This window comes from Myodes glareolus, chromosome 21 (assembly GCF_982192425.1).
Source record: "Myodes glareolus chromosome 21, mMyoGla1.1, whole genome shotgun sequence".
Taxonomy (NCBI): Eukaryota; Metazoa; Chordata; class Mammalia; order Rodentia; family Cricetidae; genus Myodes; species Myodes glareolus.
In genome coordinates this window covers 19592461-19613707 of record NC_142046.1, presented here as the reverse complement: position 1 = coordinate 19613707, position 21247 = coordinate 19592461, and the positions used below count along the sequence as shown (strand labels likewise).

At 51.5% G+C, this 21247-nt stretch overlaps 1 protein-coding gene across 10 annotated transcripts in view; it reads right to left on the bottom strand.

Annotated features, from left to right (window-relative positions):
- The window catches only part of Ccdc187 (coiled-coil domain containing 187), a 61095-nt gene that overhangs the window by 17623 nt on the left and 22225 nt on the right, over positions 1–21247 (bottom strand). For 5 of the 10 annotated variants that reach the window (XM_087899862.1, XM_087899863.1, XM_087899864.1 and 2 more), the window contains 13 exons: positions 20993–21087; positions 14726–14795; positions 14224–14584; positions 13798–13969; positions 10404–10516; positions 5177–5262; positions 4773–4886; positions 4169–4293; positions 3975–4048; positions 2627–2733; positions 1955–2148; positions 1063–1150; positions 323–469 (listed from right to left, as the gene is read on the bottom strand). In XM_087899862.1, coding sequence (XP_087755988.1) covers positions 323–469; positions 1063–1150; positions 1955–2148; positions 2627–2733; positions 3975–4048; positions 4169–4293; positions 4773–4886; positions 5177–5262; positions 10404–10516; positions 13798–13969; positions 14224–14584; positions 14726–14795; positions 20993–21087 — 1746 coding nt within the window. Of the gene's footprint in view, positions 1–322; positions 470–1062; positions 1151–1954; positions 2149–2626; positions 2734–3974; positions 4049–4168; positions 4294–4772; positions 4887–5176; positions 5263–10234; positions 10517–13797; positions 13970–14223; positions 14585–14725; positions 14796–20992; positions 21088–21247 lie in introns of those variants that run through there. The other 5 variants (XM_085681536.2, XM_087899859.1, XM_087899860.1 and 2 more) reach the window with 5 other exon arrangements.

The following is a 21247-nucleotide window of genomic DNA, read 5'->3' as shown; positions in this document are numbered from 1 at the left end:
CCTCTCCAGCACACCCCAGGCCTGCTAGGGACACAGAGGTCCCCATTGCTACTGCTGGCCCATCTGAGTGGTACCTGAACCTCCTTGAACTAGATCATTACCCCTTCACCCCCACTCCCACTAGGCTCTCCACCTCCCACAGGGCCTTTCTTCTCCCCCTGGTCTATAATAACTGCCATAGCTTGGAGGTCTGGCTCCTCCCGCCGGGGGCCCCAGGCAGGTCATCTTCTCCCTCAGCACCAGCATCCTGTCCCAGACCCTCTCCACCAAGAGTGGCAGGTGGGACACAAAGGGGCCAGGCGAAGACGCTGGGAGCGCTCACCTGCAGCACCTGGGTCCGAGCCTGCAGCTCCTGCCGCAAGTGAGCCACGGACTTCTGCACATCGAGGATAGACTGCTGGTGCTGCAGGAGCTGCTTTCTGCCACGGTGCAGGGACACGTACGCCTTCTTCAGCTTTTGGATTTCCCTCTGAAGTTCCGGAGGGGAAAATTCCAGTTAGGACCCCAGGGCAGGGAGGGGACATCCAGGGGCCTCTGCCTCTCGTGCTGCCTGACCCACCTCTCCCCTCCTGGCCCTCCCTGCTCAGCCTCTTAGCTTTTGCTCTTCTCTGGGTTTGGTCTGGGCAGGAGGGAACTCATGAAGCTGGGGTGCTCATGCACCAATGACTTCCATATGGAGTCCTCTCTCCCTCCTCCCTTCTCCTTCTCCTCCCCTCCCCCGAGGTGTTGGCTACTGCCTTGCCTCTGCACCACCCCTTTATTATAAAAGCCTCACAAGACTTCGGAAACAGACACTGCTCTTCAGTGGGAACTTGAAGCTCCCAGAGGCTAAGCGACACGGCGCAGGCCACAGTTAGCAGGAGATTAAGTTTGGTTTAGACTCAGGGACATAGGGCCATGTGCCACTTAGATTTGCAGACCTCTGACTGTGGGCTTTTCCAGGCCCCATTACTGGAGGGTGGCAAGAGCTCAAAGGTGTTCTGTGACACAGGGGCATTCTGGTGCCCTCACTGGGGGCGCTGCAGGCCTGCTTCTGTGTGATCATTCCTTGCCCGTGCCTACCCGTTCCTTCTCAAGCCTGCTGAGGGCTTGTTGTTGCTTTTCCCACAAAGTGGTCCGTGCCGCTTCGCGACCCACAAGCCCCAAACACCTAGGGAAGAAAAAAAAGCCACAGGCAGTCTTGAGAGTCTCTTTAGACTGGGAGATCCACAAAGCAGGACCAGAGAGCTCCAGCAGCCAGGTACACCTAGATGTCCCTCCACCGAGCAGAGTCTGGGAGCCCCAGGGGCCTCAGCCTAGGCTGTCAATCTTCCCTCCCACCATGGTGAGGTGAGGACTGTCTCATGGTCTAGGGTGCAAAGGCCTGAGGTGACGGAGTCTCCCACCTGCAGACTACATCCAGACAAGGGGTTCCCCACTGACACTAAGGACATGTCATGCCCAGGGTGGTGGTGGGCTGTGAATAGAGGAACCCCCGGAGGCCGGCCTCAGCAAGACCAGAGGATTCTGAATGCATCTCATTTATATGAAAGTCCTATGTCTAAGAAATCACTCTAAGGAAAAAGTTTCTCGGTAGTCATAATAGCAAAACGTTGGCTACACAGCGAAGGTCTGTAATTAGAGACGGGCCAAGGGAATGTTGATGACCTGCAATGCCCATGTGCTGGCACGTATGTGGTGACGTGAGGCTTCCTGGCATGCAGCAACGTGTGAAGCCTAAGCCCCCAGCAACACTATGGAACACTCTGGAAATACTGCAGACACTACAGAGACAGGGACAATGGCTGTTCGTTTAGTCTTTTGGGGACACTTACTATCTTCCCTAAATTTCTCCCAATGCCTACCCCTGCCTGGATCACTACAACCATCTTTCTGTGTCTGTGTCTGGGTGTGGTGGGTGGGTGGGTGGGCACAGGGATGGGGTGGGGCAGAACCAGCCACACGTTGAGCTCACCCTATCTGATGCTCCAGGCAGGCCAGCTCCGCACGGGCTTTTTCCTCCAGCGCCATCTCACGCAGTCGGAGAACTGCAGCCTGGTGCTGGGCACGCAGCTCTTCGTCTCTCAGACTCTGCTCGAGCATTGCAATAGTGAAGCGGTGGAAGGTTCTGGACCTTTCTGTTCCTGGCTCTGGTCTCTCTATGTTCCACTGCAGAGATACAGACCAACCCAGTCTTGTCACTGCTGGATCCTCTCAAGGGCTGGGAGTGGTCCCAACTCTCAGGAAGATGTTACAGACTCCAAGAAGTCCTCCTTAAATGCCCACCAGCTTACCCCCCTCATAATGCTCCCTTCCTGGCAAGGCACCTCTTCCTGACTGTAAGCTCCCAGAGGGCAGGCAGTGTCCTCATCATCCTGGACTCACGCCCATCCCAAGCTAGGCAGGACACTTGTCAATGCTCTGCAGTTTTAGCAAGGCAGGCTGGGCTGTGCACTGCCCTGTCCAAAGCACCCTGTTGTCCCACCCTTAGCTATCACCCAGGGTGAGAGGAAGAGTTGGGGTAGCTACCAACTGCAAGGATGAACAATGGGATGACGGGGTGACCCTCCCCAGATTAGGGCCAGCGGGGACCCACTACCCACCACCAGTATCATAAAGCCTTAAAATCATGCCCCATTCTTTGTACCTTGTAGGTGGTTCTGTCTGAAGGGTAGAACTTGGTTAGAGCCAGCTGGGAGGGGGCTGGGTCCTGCTGTACCGGCTCCGAGACAGAAAGCAGGCCTTGGTGAGGTCCTGAGGGAACCATTAACTTGTGCTTAGGGCCTTTCCTAAGAAGGGCCTCCCAAATGAAGTATGTCCGAGGCAAGAACATACACACACAGCTTCCCACCAGATCTCAAGGCAATGCTGGAAGGGACTAGTGGCCTCTTGTTTCCTAAACTCTGAAATGGATCCCACAATTGTACACAGGACCAGACCAAACACAAGGTTCTCAGAATATCAGCCCTTCCTCTCACACACAGAAAGAGACACTGAGGCCAGAGAGGAAGGATGTCCTGAGTCTAGCACTAAGCTGGCACAGGGACACACAGAATCCAGACTCCCTGCTAACCCAGCTCCCTTGCTGCTGACCCCTGCCTACCACCCTGCTATAGTGAGTTTCATAGAGTAGGTGCCCCTCTCCTTCACCCTCTGAGACAGGATTTCTCTGTGTAACAGCCCTGACTGTCCTGGCATCTGCTCTTGTAGATCAGACTGAACTCGAACTCAAAAAGATCTGCCTACCTCTGCCTCCTGAGTGCTGGAATTAAAGGCATGCACCACCATGCCTGGCATAATAATGCACATTTATAACCAGCACTTGGGAGGCAGAGGCAGGAGGGTTGGAAATTTAAGGTAATCTTGGCTAACAGTGAGTTCCATGCCAGACTAGGAGGCCCAAGGTGAGATGCAAGCATAGTATTCCCACCCACCTCCCAAAACAAACAAACAAACAAACAAACAAAATCACAACTAAACTTACATACAAAGTGAACTCTAGAACAAAGCACACTACAGAAGTGTCTCCATATCAATAAGATCAATTCATCAAGAGCTTATCAGAATCCTAAACGTTTACGTGCTATAGCACTAATCGAACTGCCCAGGGGTCTAGTCAACCCTACAATCTGAAGTTTCTGTAGTGTGTCTCCCAGTCAATAATAGGTAGAAACAAAGAAGAAAGGTTACCGAACATGGGGGTAGATCTGAGCAATTCTGTCACCAACTGGTCTAACTAGCAACAGAGCATGTGGCATATTCCAGCAAAAGCCTGAGTGTGGAGATCATCAAAAGTCTATAAATATACTTTATGGCCACCAGAAATGAGCAGAGGGGCCAAGCTTTCCAGGAAAGTGGCCATGTCAGGCTAGGGGTGAAGCTGTAGGCTGGCATACCTAGCTCCTCGAGGCTCAAAGCTCATCCGGGAGGTTTTACAAGGTTCTTAGCCCTGTCCTACCCCTTACCTGCCAGCACACATCACACAGGATGCTCACCTGCAGAAACTGCCCTTGCCTCCTCAGGATGCTTCAAGGACTCCGCGTTGTCTCTATGTGAAAAGGGTGGTGATCTGAAGGTCAGGAAACCACCAAAGGTCACTGTCATTGTCAGCACCTGAAACCTGAATTTAAGCCCGCCCTCGGCCTCCTCTACCCTGTGGGGTGGCATCTGGTGTCAGCCTTGGCCTCACCTAGATCTGGTTGTCACTGTGTTGAGAGACGGTGTGCTTGGCTCTAGGCCACCACACGTCTGCTGCTGTTCCAGCTTCAAAGCCTTTTCTGGCTTTTGCTGGACTAGGGGTTTCTCCATCCGCTGCTGCAAGGAAAGAGTCTGATGTTGGAAAGCATGAGAGAGGAGGTTTCACAGCCAGGCAGGCCAGACTGGATCCCAGAATCAGGCAAGAGAGGCATACTGGGGTTTGTATATCACACATACCACAGGTCATAAACTCTGAGCTCCAACAGAGACCTCGCTGCTCAGGGCCTAACAGACCCCAGACTGGGCTGAGAGGGAGGGAACGACCCCTATCTGTGACCCAGGTCTGGAACCAGCCATGGGCACCCCAGTGTGGGTGCTCCCAGGACGTTAGTGGCCAAACCTTCCAATCCCTTCAAACAAGCCCACGGCCCCCAATTCATGTGGCTCTGTGCTCCTTCCTAGATTAGTGATGCCTCTCTGTATCCATGCGATGGTGCCCACTTTAGAAGGACCTCAGACAGGGTGGGTGGGGTAGAAGGGACCATTGGGCAGGCGTAGCACACCAGTCAAAGCCTCAGAAGGGGCATCCCACTGACCTTCAGCTGGTGTTTGAAGAGAAGTTCATTTAGCGCCATCTGCGTCTCCCATACCTCCTGCTCTGCCCGCTGTCGCAGAAGGGCAAGCGCCTGCTCCTGCTTCTGCTGGTCCAGCTGTCATGAGAACCCATACCCCAGGGTTCACCTGTACCTTGCTGGCGACAGACTATGAGGATCACTTTGGTAGATCCCACGCCTGCCTGCCCCTCTTAGCAAATGACTACTCTTTCTACCTGGGACTTCCCTATCCGGGTTGAGCACCAGGGGTGGGGGCTGCTTCTAAACCCTCAGTTCTGTGTTTTGGAGCCTTCTAATCAGCCTTAGGGACAAAGCTAATCTCCAAACAGAAGACGCCCAAAGGGGACACAGCGGTCACTGGCCTAGTATCATGGGATAGGGCATACCTTCAGTGACTGGAGAAAGCGCAAGGATTTCAGCTGAAAACTGGTCAGGTGCCCTCCAGAATGTGGCCCCTTGGGCTCCTGTTGACCTGCGGACCACGGAGGAGGGCACCTGAGTGGCAGGTATGCTCTGAGCCTCTCTCCTGGTTGAGCCTCAGCACTCACAGCTTCTTGGCCTGCAAGGAAACTGAGGCCAGAGGCCGGGAGGGAAAGCCCACACGACGCAAGGACAGCACTGGTATCCAGCACTTCAAGAAGGACCCCTTCCCTGCAGCCCTTCGAGATGGCGTGGCTGCCACGTGGCTGTGTTCCCTCTCTCAAGCTCGCTGTGCCTCCCTCTTCCCACCATTCATTTCAGAAGCAGGAATCGAGTTAGTATAGGTGACAGGAGCCACCAGACAGACCCAGGTACCAGTCTCCGCTCCGTCCTGCACTTTCTAGAGGACCCCAGATCACTGACCAAACAGAGCCTTTGTGTGTGGGGGGATGCAGCTTACCCATGTAAGGATTCCACAATAGCTTAACAGGGCCCGAAAGCCACGGTAGCTGACAGTGGTGCTCAGGTGGGTATGTGCTACAGAGGTGAGTTCAGGGTACTCCTTGGAATTCTAGGGTGTTCCCCCTTAGATTACAAAATCTCCAAGGTAGCAGAACAGGCTTCTTTTCTTTCTGATGCCCCCATGGCCAAGGCTCTACACATTGCTGGTGTTCACTACCCTGTAGAGGGTTCCAGCAGGGGAGCTCTGCGGAAGCGGTGAGTTCAGGGGTTGGCTCTGTCTCCCTCTTGACCTTATTCTTATCCTCAGCCTCCTTTGTGCTAAGAGTTATCTGTTAGGGGAGGGTTCAGAAGATGGTTGACTTGAACCCTCTGGCCTGGATGAGTTCCTGATGGTCCTCGATGGCCCTCAGTCAAAGTCTAGTCATGATACAGGGAGGGCTACAGAGAGAATCCCAATCCTCTGCCCAAGGAGAACCGTCTTCCCTGGCAGACTGCGTGCCATCATGGACAGAGAAGGAGCAGATGAAAAGCCGAGAACAACAGCTACACAGTCCCTGGGCATTGCCAATGACAGAAAAGATCAGGGGGTAGCAGGGTGCAGCCATAAGACCTACAACGAGCACTCGAGGACTCCTGGAGGACCCCTGTGTAATTGGGCACAACTCTTGGGTTGTCTGAGTTCTAGTTCCTTTGGAGAAGAGGTGTCACTACTATGTCCAGGCCCTTGAGGATTCTAAGGCCAGAGCAGGTACCTAACTCCATCACCCTTCCACGTACCTAAAGACTGAAGCCCAGCTGGGCAGTGGTGGCGCACACCTTTAATCCTAGCACTCAGGAGGCAGAGGCAGGTGGATCTCTGTGAGCTTGAGGACAGCCTGGTCTCCAAGAGCTAGTTCCAGGGCAGGCTCTAAAGCCACAGAGAAACCCTGTCTCGAAAAACTAAAACAAAACAAAACAAAACAAAACAAAAAAAGACTGAAGCCCAAAGCCTCTAAGCCATGCATCTGAGGGGGTATCTCCTGGTCTTCTTGGGCCATACCAGCACCCCACAGGTCACAGACTGCATGTCCCTGGGTACTGATCTGTGACCCAGAAGAAAACTAGGTCAGGCCCCCAGCTGAGATCACCAGTGCCTTAATCCCTAACTCCCCTCAAAAGACAGTTATGGAGGAGCTCCCAGAATTCAGCACCTCCTAAGGCCAGTAGCTGATGGAGAAAGGTCATCTGTCTATGTGTTACTTTCATTGGTTCATAAAGAAACTGCCTTGGCCCTTTGATAGAACAGAAAATTAGGTAGGCGGAGTAAACAGAACAGAATGCTGGGAAGAAGAAGACAATGAGGCAGTCGCCATGCTTCTCCTGCCCAAGATAGATGTGAGTTAGAATCCTCCCGGTAAGCTACCACCTCGTGGTGCTACACAGATTATTAAAAATGGGTTAATTAATATGTGAGAGTTAGCTAATAAGGGGCTGAAGACAATGGGCCAGGCAGTGTTTAAAAGACTACAGTTTCCGTGTAATTATTTCGGGTAAAGCTATCCGTGAGCCGGGCGGTGGAAAGGCAGCCCTCCGCTCCTTTTGCTACAAGTAGCGGAACCCAGTAAGTTGGCCTCATGAGAGCCCAGCACCCATGGCAGCAGGATGATGGCAGGAAGGACAATGACAGCAAGAATGCTTAGACTCTGGTTTCTCTGTCCCTGGCAGAGCCGCTGAGCCTGAGGGTAGAGCTTTGCCCCCAGAGAAGCAGTCAAAGGCACAGATGGCGTCTATCTCTGTACATTTAGGGGAGAAAAATGGGGCCCCAAATTTGACTTCAAAACCTATGTATTAAAGGAAGAAAGAAAGAAAAAAAAAACTTGGGTGTGGTGACCTGCACATGTAATCCTAATGTTTCAGAGATGGGCAAAAGCAAAGCCTGGGCTCACGAGACGGTCAGGCTAGCCTGTAATGGAGAGTTCCAGCCAGCGAGACACTCTGTCTTAAAAACCAGGCTGGGGGTATCTGAGGAATCATTACCCCAGGTTGGCTTCTGGCCTGTACATATGCATGTGAGCATGTTCTCTCTCTCTCTTTCTCTCTAAAATGTAACATTTTCTGCCCCACCTCTTCATAGTTCCAGGTCTTGGCAGCCACATGTCTGACAGCTACCACAATATCCCCCATCAACAGACATCCCACTGAGCAGGGATGTCCGGGTGTTGAAGTTCTGAAAGTTCCGCCAGACAATGCTGCTTGTATATATTAAAGGCTGGAACTCTCGTTGCCATTCCCGTGACTGACCAGCACTTCTGCTTCGGGAACAGCAAATGAGGCTGAGGGATACAACGGGATACCCGCCTTGTAAGGAGAGGGCCACCTCGCTGTGATCAGGAATTGCTCTTGACTCCCGCACAAAAGCAGATCCTGCCCAGTCAGTCTGGAGGAGGAGAGCGTATAAACGCAGCCGGGGTGGGCAGAGCCCAGGGTATTCTGGAAATCTCACTGACTCTCTGGACTACACTTTCTGTTGAGAGATAGGGTTTTCCTTTGGTTTAAATGATTTTTCTCAAATGCATGTAAACATTTAGTAGCCATGGTAACAGAATAACTGATGAAGCCTTATCTATAAAGCGGTGAAGCCTTACATGAAAGTCAGGAATGGACTGATTATAAAGGGGAGGGCTGGCGTGAGGGTAGTGCCTTAGGTGTTTGCCTGGGGTTCCATCTGCAGTACCCCATAAACAAGGTCTGGTTGCACATATCTGTTATCCCATCTCTTGGGAAATAGAGGCAACAGAATCAGAAGTTCAAGGTCACCCTTGGCTACACGGTGGGTTATATAAAGGCTACCCTGCCTCAAAAGAAAAGAAATAAGCACCAATGGGGTGTTTAGCTCTGTGGCCTTTTGCTGATGGGGTTGCAGGAGCCCACAGCTGTGCCCTTAACTTCCCACCTTCTGAACCATGAGCCCACACTTCCCTGCTCATCGAAAGTCCAGGTTGTTAGAGCAGCCTCCCAGAAACAGACTGGAGAGCCAAGTAACACTGTCAACTGGGCAGGCCCTGGAGTCATTCGGGAGACAAGTCTCTCAGCAAATCTGTGGGGTCTATCCAGAGTAGGCTAAGGTGAGAGACCCACCTTGACTGTGGGTCCTAACATCCCTCCCTACCAGTTATCTCTGGACCGAGCGCCAGCGTCGGTCATCTCTGCTTCCCAACCGATGATGCTGTGTGACCAGCTGCTTTGAGCTGCTGCCGCTTGGCTCTCCACTACGACAGTCTCTACCTAACTTTTTTTTCCCTTAGGTTTAATTCTGGTTAGACATTTTGTCACAGCAATGAGGCGAGTAAAAAAAAAAAAAAAAGAGGCTTGAGCTCTGATCTGTGTCAAGTGTGATGTCATGCTCAGTCTGTGTGGCAGGAGCAATTAAGTCCATGGACCCCTGAGGTTTTATTGTAGCCCTGGAGTCTAGGAGAGTTGGCAGCTCTTGCCTGAAGACCCTCAGATATCCTACCCTAGGATCCAGGGGCCAGAAGACTCTACCTGCTGGTTCTCACATTGTGTAGAGCTGGTAGCCTCTCTCTCTCTCTTTCCCTCTCCCTCTCTCTCTCTCTCTCTCTCTCACACACACACACACACTCAGCTCACACATATGAGTTGACTCACTCCTACCAGCTATGTCCATAGCTCTGAACCCAATATGAGACACTCCTCACCCACCCTGCTGGTGCTCTACCTTGGAGGGAAAGCCTGGGCCCTTCTCAGGCCTTGACGCCTATCCTACACTCCCCTAGGGTAACGCTGTCTGACTGGGGAGTCTGGTCAGAACTAAGAGTCACATTTAATGTTTCTCTAAGACAGGCATGATCACTTTTGTTGTTGCTATTTGCTTCAGTTCCATTGTGCAGTACTGGGGACTGAACCCACGGCATCATACATGCTAGGCAAGCTCTTTATGCTTGAGCTATATCTCCGGCACGTTTACCTATCGTGTGTGTGTGTGTGCGTGTGCGTGTGCGTGTGTGTGTGTGTGTGTGTGTGTGCATTTGTTGTTACTTGTTTGGTCGTTAGGTCTCACTGTGCATCCAAGGCTGGCCTTACATTTGTGATCCTCTCCCCTCGGTCTCCTAAGGGCTGGGCTTACGGGGTATCTTACTACCATATTCAAAACCTGTTTTCTGCGGAAAATAAGCAGATAGCAATGAAAGAGTGAACAGAGTCTCAGGCTTCTTCAAACCTGGCACCCATCTCCTGGCCATGCTGTGCAGGAAGACTATCCCTGCAGCCTATAGACCACTAGTCTGATGCACCCTGAGGGCGGGGAAGCTCCCCCAGGGATTCTGTGGTCAGCAAGAGAATGCCTCATACCCCTTCCAGGTGCCAGCTCTTCAGCCCTGAGTTCCCTCAGCTGAAATCTAGGAACAAGGACACTTAAGAACCAAGCAAAAGGAATAACCTGGGTGACAGACATAAGGAAGGAAAGAAGGGTGGCCCTCTCGGGCTGCAGGAGTGTGGCTATTCTGGAGACCAGTGATGGCATACGTCATGACAGGCGCAGCAGGAGCAGAGTCGGCGGTGGGGGCTGGAGAGCCTCAAAACACTTTAATACGGGCATGTGGCTGCCGTCCACACAGAACAAGGTCTCTAACCCTGCGAGATCAAGCTCAAGCTAGGCAGTGGAAGAGGCCCACGGGAGGCCCCCCTGGCCACCCGACCAGCCAGCCCAGGGCCTATCTGCAGGCTCGCCCTTACCGCAGCTCTGGGTGGTCCAGGGTGTTACCAAGCCTGCCTTTTTGGTTTCCAGTTTCTCCTCCTGCCAAAGGGAGTCACAGGTGGGGTCTGGTGCAGCTGGTACCCCAAGTGAGCTAGAAGACAGTGAGCAGGTGATGAGTAAATCAGGATCAGGACGGGGGGGGGGGAGGATGAGCCTAAGTACCCTAACTCGGCAGGAATCTGGGCTCCTATGGCCGCCAGCAGCTCTAGGACCCAGGCAGTGTGACTAGAGCCAGACCTGAGGGGCTTAAGGTCTGGTCCATCAGTCAAGTATGGTCACAATGTGTGTGTGTGTGTGTGTGTGTGTGTGTGTGTGTGTGTGTGTAGCAGCCTAACCAGTGTGCAGCGTTAGCTCCATCACCACCAGCTCTGCAGGTGGAATCACAGCCCACTGTGCCAATGTAGCTATCCCGTTCATCCCTGTTGGCTGGTACGGACACACCCACAAGGCTGTGTGGAAGGAGGAGACACCTCACGCCTAGTGTTGTGACTCTGCCCTACTGATGTGCCTGTGATGTAGAGCTGGGCCATCGGGGAGAGGTACAGCCATGACGAAGGACCCTAATTCTTTCCTCTGCATGGTCTCAGGCAGCTGCCCTCCTCAGATGGGAAAGGCTATGGCCTTTACCCAGGTCAAAGTGGCCACAGTGGGCAGCAAGCTGTCTGGTCCAGGTGGGCCTGCAGCAGGTGCAGGGATTAGAAGGCTCTGGAACACAGAGGATGAGTATGTAAATTGGCTGGTGTGGGCGGTGGACACAGCCTCAGCTCACTCTCCCCGAGGCACATCTGTCCCTAGCACATAGTGACCTGGACTCCACCTGAATCACCAAACATGGCACCCATGCATGTGTCCAGCAGCCCCTGAGGCCCACAGGCCTCTGTTTCTGGCCTTCTTCAGTTCAGGTGCTGTGCAAGGCGACGGTACGGCATGACCATACCCAACCCCTGCCTGGAGTAAAGGTCTTTCTGAACATATGGACATATGTTAAGGCTGCAAGGCACTGTGGGAACACAGACATGGAAGGAATTTCCGGAAAGCAGGAGCAATGGGATGGAGTTAAGTGTGAAGATAAACAGGACCAAGTCCCACGGAGAGCTGGCTAGACCCCTAGTGTCCTTAACTGTGAGAAAATGGTGACAGACTGGGCCCTCACCCATCACCAAGTGCCTGTGGGGTGGGGGAGAGGGTCCCACCTCTGCAGACTCAGCCTGATTGTGCAGCTGAGGGCAACAGAAGGGGAAACACAGCCTGGAACGCAGGGAGGCTGACTTCGATCCTCAAAAGAAACACGGCAGGGCCATCTGGCTGCCGCCAGCAAGTGACCTTCTTGCTCTCCTGGGCCCCACCTTTCTGGGAAACAGAACTTGAGTATGATTTCTGTCTCTTCTGGTCTCTCCTGGCTATGGGGCTTGTTTGTACTGGTCCTGTAGAACTCTGGGACCCACACAGGTGTGTTCCTCTGGGGCAGGAACACGGAGGAAGATGGCACAGGTATGTCCAGCCTCAGCCCACAGACAGTATGTGCCCACCCGGAGAGCTATATTTTAGCATTTAGGAAACTCTATTGGTGGTTCTTAGGGTGAACTATGGAGAAGATAAAGTGGCCCAGAGACTTTTACAAGTGGGATACCCCTAGAGGGGAAGCCACAACCCATGTGGCTTTGTATCAGGAATATCGGCACCAGGACCTTCTGGGCCTGAGTCTGGGACATTGGGGTCACCTAGCCTGTAAGAACCTGGGATACTGAAATTAAATCTTTCCAATTTCTGGAACAGTCTATGGGGTTGTCGCATTAGCTGAGGAAACCCTCAGCACAATGCTGCCCCCTAATGGCCATTACGCATCAATGATGACACAGGCTCTACCATCTGGGAAACACCAGATCTATCAAGAGGTTCATTAGAGGAGGGGTGGGTTTCCTAGTGAGGTGGCAGGGGAGGCGTCTGGAAGGAAGTGTTCCAGCTCCAGGAAGAGCAGGGGTGGGGGTTGGGGAGATCACATGATCTTTTGTTGTAGGTGGATGTGCTTGGCTACCTGACCTGGGGAGGAAAGTATGAACTTGATCAAGGTAAACACACAGCTGAGTGAGATTTGACAGAAACACCCTCCCCAGGGTTGGGCCAGAAGTGAAGAAGCTTCCACGCAGCAGCTGCCTTAACCACAGCCCCCTTTACAGTTCGTTCTCCCTGTTCTGCGTATGTGGCTTCCGCTCTCACCCCTGGCATGAGAGCCTCTGCTTGCATGAGAGGGGCCACCCTCTAAGACAACCAGCTGCCGAGTGGAAGGCAGCTCAGGCTGTAGTTAGCAGTACAACATAGCCCCTGTGCCCGGGAACCAAGACGAGGTCACAGGTTATTCTGGTGAACTCTGTCAAGCACAGACACAGAGCCAGCTGAGCCCTGTGGAGACAGGGGCCTCCCGGTCTCCCCCAGACTATGCACCTCTGCTTTGGCCACAGCTCCGCCGAGAGGCTGGAGTTACCTGTTGAGGGTACCGCAGTCTAAGGACGGCAAAGTGAGAAGGACATAGGTTGTCCCTCTGGTGGGCAGCACATGGCACAAAGAGTCCCAAGAAGTGGGGGGTGGGGGGTGGGTGGGGGTTGGGGACCACAGAGCTTCTAATGCTGGAGGCGGCCCTGGGTAAGGCCCAGGCGGAAGGACAGTAGGCAGGTGCTGGGAAATACTGGAGGCAGAGAATGTTTTCTGGAGAGTGACCAAACATACTTCCAAGTTCTTGAAAGGACAGAAACCACGGCTGCACATAGAGGAAGCCATTAGCTTTCTGGTGGCCAATTGCTGATTCCTACAGGGAAAAGCCCTATGGGGTCCTCTCTAACCTTGGATTTAGTGGAGCCACTAAGGGCTGAGTGTGGTGGGGGCAGAACAGACCTTTCCAGAAATGGGAAGGAAACAGGGTGAGATGGTTGTGAGGGTCATAAAGACTACAGAAGGGACATCTTAAGCTCCTGTGTGGACCGCACTGAGAAAAGGCTGGGGCCAGGGATGGGGACAAAGCCAGAAGATGATACAGGGAAAAGTCCTAAGAACTCCTGGGATGGTGAACCCAGACAGGCTGACGAACCCTGGGTCAGCATCCTCAGACACAGTCATCTTGCTAGCAATCAACAAGGAAGTTAGGACAAATGCATCTCCCACTAACTACGGGCCAGCACAAAGGAGTGTCTGTCGGTGAGTATGTCTCCCTGACCAGAGTGGCTCAGGCCAGAGGTAAACCAGATGTGTGAGGTGGGCCAGCGTCAGAATCAGCACAACCCATGTCCCTCTCCACCGGCCCGATGCACCCAGAATGGGGGCTGTGGACCTTAGGCTAACACGAGGACCCTCCACAGGCGACGTGAGGGGCGGACTCACCTCCTCATGCAGGCGCCGAGGGCCTGGAGGGTAGCCATCTCTCTCTGCAGCTTCTTCTCCAGCTCCCGGTGTCTCTCCTCTATGGCACCTTTGGAAAGGGCGCCATGACTTGATGAGCCGGCAAGGCAAGGTTGAACCTGAGACACTGAGGCAGGGGTGCTGGATACAGGACCTGCAGAGCATCGAGGCCTTGCTGGCCTTCTTGCCCCTTGGGAAGGTAGGGCAGATAGGCAGCAGGCTTTGGAAGAACCTCCCCCCTCCCCCAACATGGTCTTGCTATATGTCACTCAGGGAGTATCAGCTATTGCCAATACTCATTGTCTGGGTAACTCCCATCCTGCTTCCCAGACAGGAAAAGGAATGGGGCCCCGTTGCTCCCAGCCCAAGGATCAGCCAATAGGCATGATGCCCACTGCCCAGTCCCACCTTGGGGCTGGCTCTCAGTGTGAGTCCCCAGGTTTGAGCTCTGAGGCTTCCAGCTGGGGCTCCATGGCAGCACCTCACCGTCCTGGAAGTAGGTGCTGGGGAGAAGGGGCTTGCCCTGCATGTCCACCCAGTCCTGGGGAGTGCCTCTGCTCCCGTCAGACACTAAACTTCTGAGGTAAGAGGGAGGCGTGAGAGTGGGGGTGGTGGGCGCTGTGCGGGGGCCCAAAGGCGGCACGTCCGAGGCCAGGTCACTAGCTGTGTCCGGCGATGTCGACTTGTGTAACTTGGTGGTTAAGATGTCAATACGCTGCTTGAGGACATCGGCCATGGTCTCCAGTGCCTGCAGCCGGGCCTGCTTGTACTGGAAGTGCGGGAGGCCCGATGGGCCAGGATGCTCAGTGTCCTGGGGGTCCAGGTAGACACATAGCCCCCCGGGCAGGTCCTGGAGCTTCATGGGGTCAGGGGAGGATTCAGTAGACAGTAGCAGAGGGGCACCACTCACGCCTTCCCGGGAGCATCCAGTGTCCTGGGTCTCAGCACGGTTCCATGGTTTGTTCAAACACAGACAGAAGCTGCAGAGAGAGGAGAGTCATTGGACACTCATCTCCAGCACCATGGCGTTGAACCGTATGTGCAAAACACACGTGTGCAGCAAGGAGAGACAATGAGGTCATCTGTGAGGGAGTCAGGGTTCACCACGGACCAGAGGTCAAGGCTAGGACACCACCTATCAGATCACACGTGGCTCCACAGAATGTGGTGAGGTATGGAGACACATGCTGGCAGGAATGTCAGACTCCACAGTCTCTGGGAAATAGTCTGGTGAGTCTTCACATACCAAACACCAAATGAACACAACTGCCAGCAATTTGCTTTCTGGGTAAAATTACCAGAAGTCAGGGTGTGAACAGATGTCTGCACGCCCTGCTTCCAGCAGCAATGCTCCCAACAGACAATGCTAAACAACAAACAAACAAAGGAGGTCCAGGAGCAGATGATGGTTTGGCAACACGAGGCCCATCCACACAATGGTGTAGTGATGTTTCATTTGTATTTTAATAAATAAAGCTTGCCTGAAGATCAAGAGTAAAACAGCCCCACAGGACAGCCTTACAGACCAGGCAGTGGTGACACACATCTTTCCTCCCAGTAGTCACACTTGTTTGCCATAGAAACCAGGCAGTGCATGCCTTTAATACCAACCCTAGAGAGGAATATAAAATGCGAGGAGACAGCTCTTACACGCAGTCTCATTCTGAGATTCCTGGAGGGAGGATCACCGTTTTGGACTGAGGTAGTGGTCATAGTCAGTGGCTGGCTGTTTTGTTTTTCTGACCTTTAATTATCTGTCTCTGGGTTTTCATTAATCGTGCTTCACAATGGGATGTTTCTCAACTTTAAGAAGGAAGAGGGAATGGTCCCTGCTATACACTAGGGATGAACCTCAGAGGCATCAAGCTGAGCAACATCGGTCACAAAAGGACATGTCTCACAGGAGTCCACATGACTGAGTTCAGATAGGCCATCAGATCAGCAGACAGATGATGCCAGGGACTGACAAGGGCTTCTGGGTTGGGGTTAATTGGACAGAGGATCCACTGGGGGAAGAAGAGAACTTTCTGAGGATGGATGGTGGTGATGACTGCACAGTAATACGAATTGATGCCCCTGGCTGTGCCCCTAAAAGTTAAACCAGGCATGGTGGTATGTGTCTGCAACCTCAGCACTCTGAGAGGCTGAAGTAGGAGGACTGTGAACTTAAAACTGCACAGTGAGACCCTCACCTAAAACAAAGAGCAAATGCTGATGTGATAGGTGGAGGAGCAACTCCATGAGCCCCAGATCAGTCAGAGTTGCACAATGTGATGGCGTACGCCTTTAATCCCGCCTAGCAGGGGAGGGGCATCTCTCTGAGCCCTAGACCAGTCAGAGCCACACAATGAGACCCTGTCTCCAAACAAATAATAATTTTAAAAAATCTAATAAAAACAAACAACAAAAGAAGTTAGGTGAAGGCACAGGCCTGAAAAAGCCAGTTTCCTAGGCAACCGAGGAAGGAAGAGTTTAATGCCTGCCTGGGCAACTCAATAAACTTAATAAAACTTAATAAGGGGCTGTTTTAGTTTGTTGTTGTTGTTGTTGTTGTTTTAAAGGCTGGGAAGGGGGTAAATACCTTTAATCCCAGCACTCGGGAGACAGAGGCAGGTGGATCTTGGTGAGTTTGAGGACAGCCAGGGCATAGTAAATATATAAATAAACAAAAGCGAGGGATATATCTCAGTGGTAGAGGGCTGTCTAACAGATGTGAAGCTCTGGGTTCAGTTCCCAACACAGAAGACCAGGGGAGGGTGTGTGAGACTCCAGCGGAAAGAAGCCGAGACGCCGATCAGTTGGGCTACAGTTGAAGTTATTCTAACCGCCCTTTATGATAACATACCGTACAATACCAAAAAGCTTAGAAAAAAAAAGGATGTTAAATATATTTTATCATACAGAAATGATAAATGTTTGGAGATGGATGCATTTAACCTAATTTAAATATCATGCAATGTGTGCATGTATCAAAACACCACATGTACCCCATCCATCCATATGTACAATTTTTATGTTTTTATGTATCAGTTAAGCATAAACTTAAAACACAATCCAGATGGATTGAGGATTTAAAAAAATGGTTATTGTTGTAAATGTTATATGTATTTTAGTAGAGTTTTAGAAAATGGGAATAAAAAAGGGCCAGGATGCAGTAAAGAGAGACAGGTCTACAGCTTCCCACAGTGACGGGGACACCCCCTCTAATACTGCAGGATGTTGGAGGAGCTATGCAGGCTGCTCAGGGCTACCCACGGGTACGGCAACTGGTTGGACCTGAGTACTCCTCTATTTGGAGATAGAAGCTGCTTTAGAAGTTCACAGATCCAGGCATCTGGGCTGCGCTTCAGGTATGATATCCCAGGATACAGCCAGGGAAAGACTAAGCAGAAGAAAGGAGGGAGCTGGGGAGAGGCGTCAAGAGGAGGAGGAACATCCATCCCATCCGACTAAAGGTACATACAGAGGGATAGAAGCAGGCACCAAGGAGGCCATCTCAAAGTTCCTCCCAACACTATTGCCAAAAACATACCCACGAACATCCCTAGTGAGCCTAGGGCAGGACATTTCCTATGAGGAGCTGCCAATCTCTTGTGACTCCTCCTCCCCCACTTCCTGTGCTGGCCACAGTACCTTAGCAGGTGGCCAGAATGAGACCAGGTCAAGGAGTGGCTGACAAGATCCAGAGGTGGAGGAGGGGAGGAGCTGTCCTGTTTTGATGGTGAGGGAAAGGAATGAGAGGGAAGGAGGGAAGAGAGGAGGAAGGAAAGAAGGGTACACGCTGCTGACAGGGATGGGAGATGCTAAAGCTACGGTAGCAAACAGCTTGCAGATTCCTCAAAGAACTCCATAGAGAAACACAGTGCACAACAAACCCCATACATCATCCTGGGGTGGACCTCTGGGTTCCTGTGACTGGGCCATGTGTTTCCAGCCTGTTGTGATGGGAGCAGGTGGGCTACCCAGGAGAGGAGTAATGGGTTAGGAGCTGGACACACAGGTGAAATCCTCTTCCAGGTACTCAGTGCCAATGACAACCCCAAATGTTGAAATCTTGAAAGAATAAATTCCTCATAAGTCTAAAATCCTGGCCCTGAAATATTAAAATTCTGAATACTGAAACCAAAGTCCTAGGAGCTCGTGTCCGGAAAACCTCAGGGGGGAAGCCTGCATGAGAGGGTGGCAAGCCAGGCATTGCGACTCGGATCCTTCTGCTCTCTGCATGGCCTCGACTCCTGCATCCCGAAGAATGCCTAGAATCCTGGGGACATATTTGTGCCTGCAAGGGATTCTCCAAAGTCCAGTATTTGGGAGATCCTTGAAAGAAATGAACGGGAAAACGGTCCCCAAGAAGCGAGGCCCTAACAGAAAAACAGAAGCGTCCCACCATGACTAAGACTCCCAAACAAGCCCAAGCCAGGCAGGTAGCATCTCTCAGAGATGGCCTGTATACGCTGTCCATGTCCGCCCTGTGGCCTCTGTGGCCTTCATCACAAACCCTTCACATTCTGCCTCATTTTATTCTGTGTGGTTCTTTTCCCACATCCGATTTGTCAATGTTGTCTTTCATTTGTGTTTTCTCTTCACTCACATCCCCACAGGGCGGGAGATGTAAATTCATAAAGACGTCTAGAGAGCTCTAATTAATCATTGCTTGGCGCTTTCTGCCAGTGTGGCTCTGGAAAGAGCACGTTCATACACTGGCTTGGGTGCACAAAGTGTGCACTCAGGAAACACCGAGGCCCCCTTGGCCTGTGAGATGTCCTTCCTACAGACCCACTTCGGTGAAAGATTAAACTGTTGGAACCCACTCCTTTGGGTGGCATCTCTCCCCAGGGGATGGCTTATCTATCCCTTATCCAGATGACTAAGAGGAGAAGGCTGGGTACCCAGCCACACAAGTAGTGCCCTGTCTCCTACTGAGTGCGGCCTGCCTGCTCACAGCCACCATGTATTCACTGTGAGGGTCCCTGAGTACTAAGTGCCTGTGTCCTGCTTACCTATTATATTGTATAGAGTGGCCTCTGAAATGTTCTGCTACGTTTATGTCTCTCAAGTAAATCTCCCTTTGAAATGTCAATATGTCTCTTAAAGACTCTAATTTTTGTGTGTTTCCAGAATTTAATTTTCAATGTTAGAAATTTGTTTTGGGGGCTGGAGAGATGGCTCAGAGGTTAGGAGCACTGGCTGCTCTTCCAGAAGTCCTAAGTTCAATTTCCAGCAACCACATGGCGGCTCACAGCCATCTGTAATGAGATCTGGTGCCCTACATGCCAGAATACTGTCTATATAATGAATAAATAATCCTTAAAAAGAAAGGAATCTGTTTTCCTTTGGGTATTTCGGCATTTAGGGGTTTGCTGCTCTGGACTGTTGTATGGCACAAACACCAGGGAGAGCATCAGGAAAAACAAAGGCAGATGTTCAGACAGGTGCAGGGATCCCAGGAGCATCCCTTGGGGTAGCTGCATGGGAGACTAACCTGAGTCACAGCACTGGATAAAGGAAATGTGAGGAGACCCTGGTGCACCAGCAGGCTACAAAAGCTGCATCTGCATCTTCCCAACAAGGAGCCAAGGGAAGGACATTCAGGACACCACTGCCAGAAAGTGTCAGAAGCTACCTTTTGATAGGGATGCTGGAGGCAACAGACAGGTAACATTTGCAGACCACAGTGTTCTCATCCTGTGCATTTTAAAATAGGCTGGGAGCAGGCAGAATGTCTCAGTGGGTAAAGGCTCTTGCTACATAAGCCTGGCAACCTGAGTTCAAGCCTTGTAATTCATGTGAAGGTGGCAGGAGGGAGCCACCTTCACCAAGTTGTCTTCTGACCTCCACAGGCAAGTTATACAGCATGTCCTCACCTCCATACATACAATAATAACTAAATGCATTTATATGTTAAAAATAAGTTGTTCTGGGCAGCCACCACTTGGGAGATAGAGGTAGGCAGATCTCTGTGAGTTCTAGGCCAGTCTGGCCTACAGAGCAAGTTTTAGGACAGCCAGAACTACACCAAGAAGCCCTATCTTGAAAAACAACCCCCCCAACAAAAACAAACAAAAAGGAAGGAAGGAAGGAAGGAAGGAAGAAAGAAAGAAAGAAAGAAAGAAAGAAGAAGAGTTTTTTAAAAGGTGGGCTGGAGAGATGGCTCAGTGGTTAAGAACATTGGCTGCTCTTCCAAAGGATCTGAGTTCAAATCCCAGCACCCACATGGCAGCTCACAGCTGTTGTTAACTCCAGTTCCAGGATACAACATCCTTACATAGGCGTACATGCAGTCATAAAGTAAATAAATAAATAAATAAATAGAAAAAAAAGACTCCAGTACTTAGGAGGCATACATGCAGTCATAAAATAGATAGGTAGATAGATAGATGGATAGATAGATAGATAGACAGACAGACAGACAGACAGACAGATAGATAGATAGATAGACAGACAGACAGACAGACAGATAGATAAAAAGGAAAAAAAAGATTCCAGTACGTGGGAAGCAAAGTCAGGAAGATCTCTGTGAGTTCAAGGCCAGCCAGGTCTACAAAGTAAAGTGAGTTCCAAGACAGCCAGGACTGTTATACAGAGAAACCCTGTCTTGGAAAACAAAAAACAAGAAACAAACAAAAAGGCTGTTCTGCAGAGAGCTCAGTCAGCAACATGCCTGCCATATAATCGTGGATTTACTCTCCAGAATCCACATTAAAACAAAACCAGACATGGTGCTCCATCTTTATAATCCCAGCGTTAGGGGAGCAGAGGCAGGAGAATTCCTGGAGCTCACTGTCTGGCCAGGCTATCCTAATCAGTAAGACACAGGTACCAGGAAGAGACCCTGTCTCAAATACCCAAGGTTGATAATTCTTGAGTGCCAATATCTGAAGTCAACCTCTGGCCTACAAACACACAAACGTGTGGAACTGTATACACACCAAGTCCATTTATGTGCATGCACACGTATATACACAAATGTGTTGCATCTATTCACAGTGACTTTCCCACCTCAGCAAAACACAGCAGTGTCTTCTCTTTAAAGCACTGGGGTGGCCACAGCCAGTCCCCAGGAAGCCACACTGTCATGAGCAATGTCCCGAGAGCCCCCAACATCCATCCTCCCCTCCTCCCCTCCGAGCTCCCTGTATTTTTGCCCAGGCAGAGTATCCCTGCCAACCCCACCCACCTGTCTGGATCCTCTTGATTCCCAAGCACCATGCCAGATGTCACCTTGCTCCACTTCTGCAGTGGGGACCCGAGACTTCCAGGGGCTTCCAGGTCCTAAACCAGAGAGGACACATAAGACCCACACCCTCATTTAAGGTCAGAGTCAGGCTCCAGCCTCTACCAGGGCTTCAGCCTGGATTCTCAGGGCATTTCAAAGAATTAGGGGTGAAGAGGCAAATAGGTCCCTCTAGTCCTGTCTATCTGTGGGGACTGT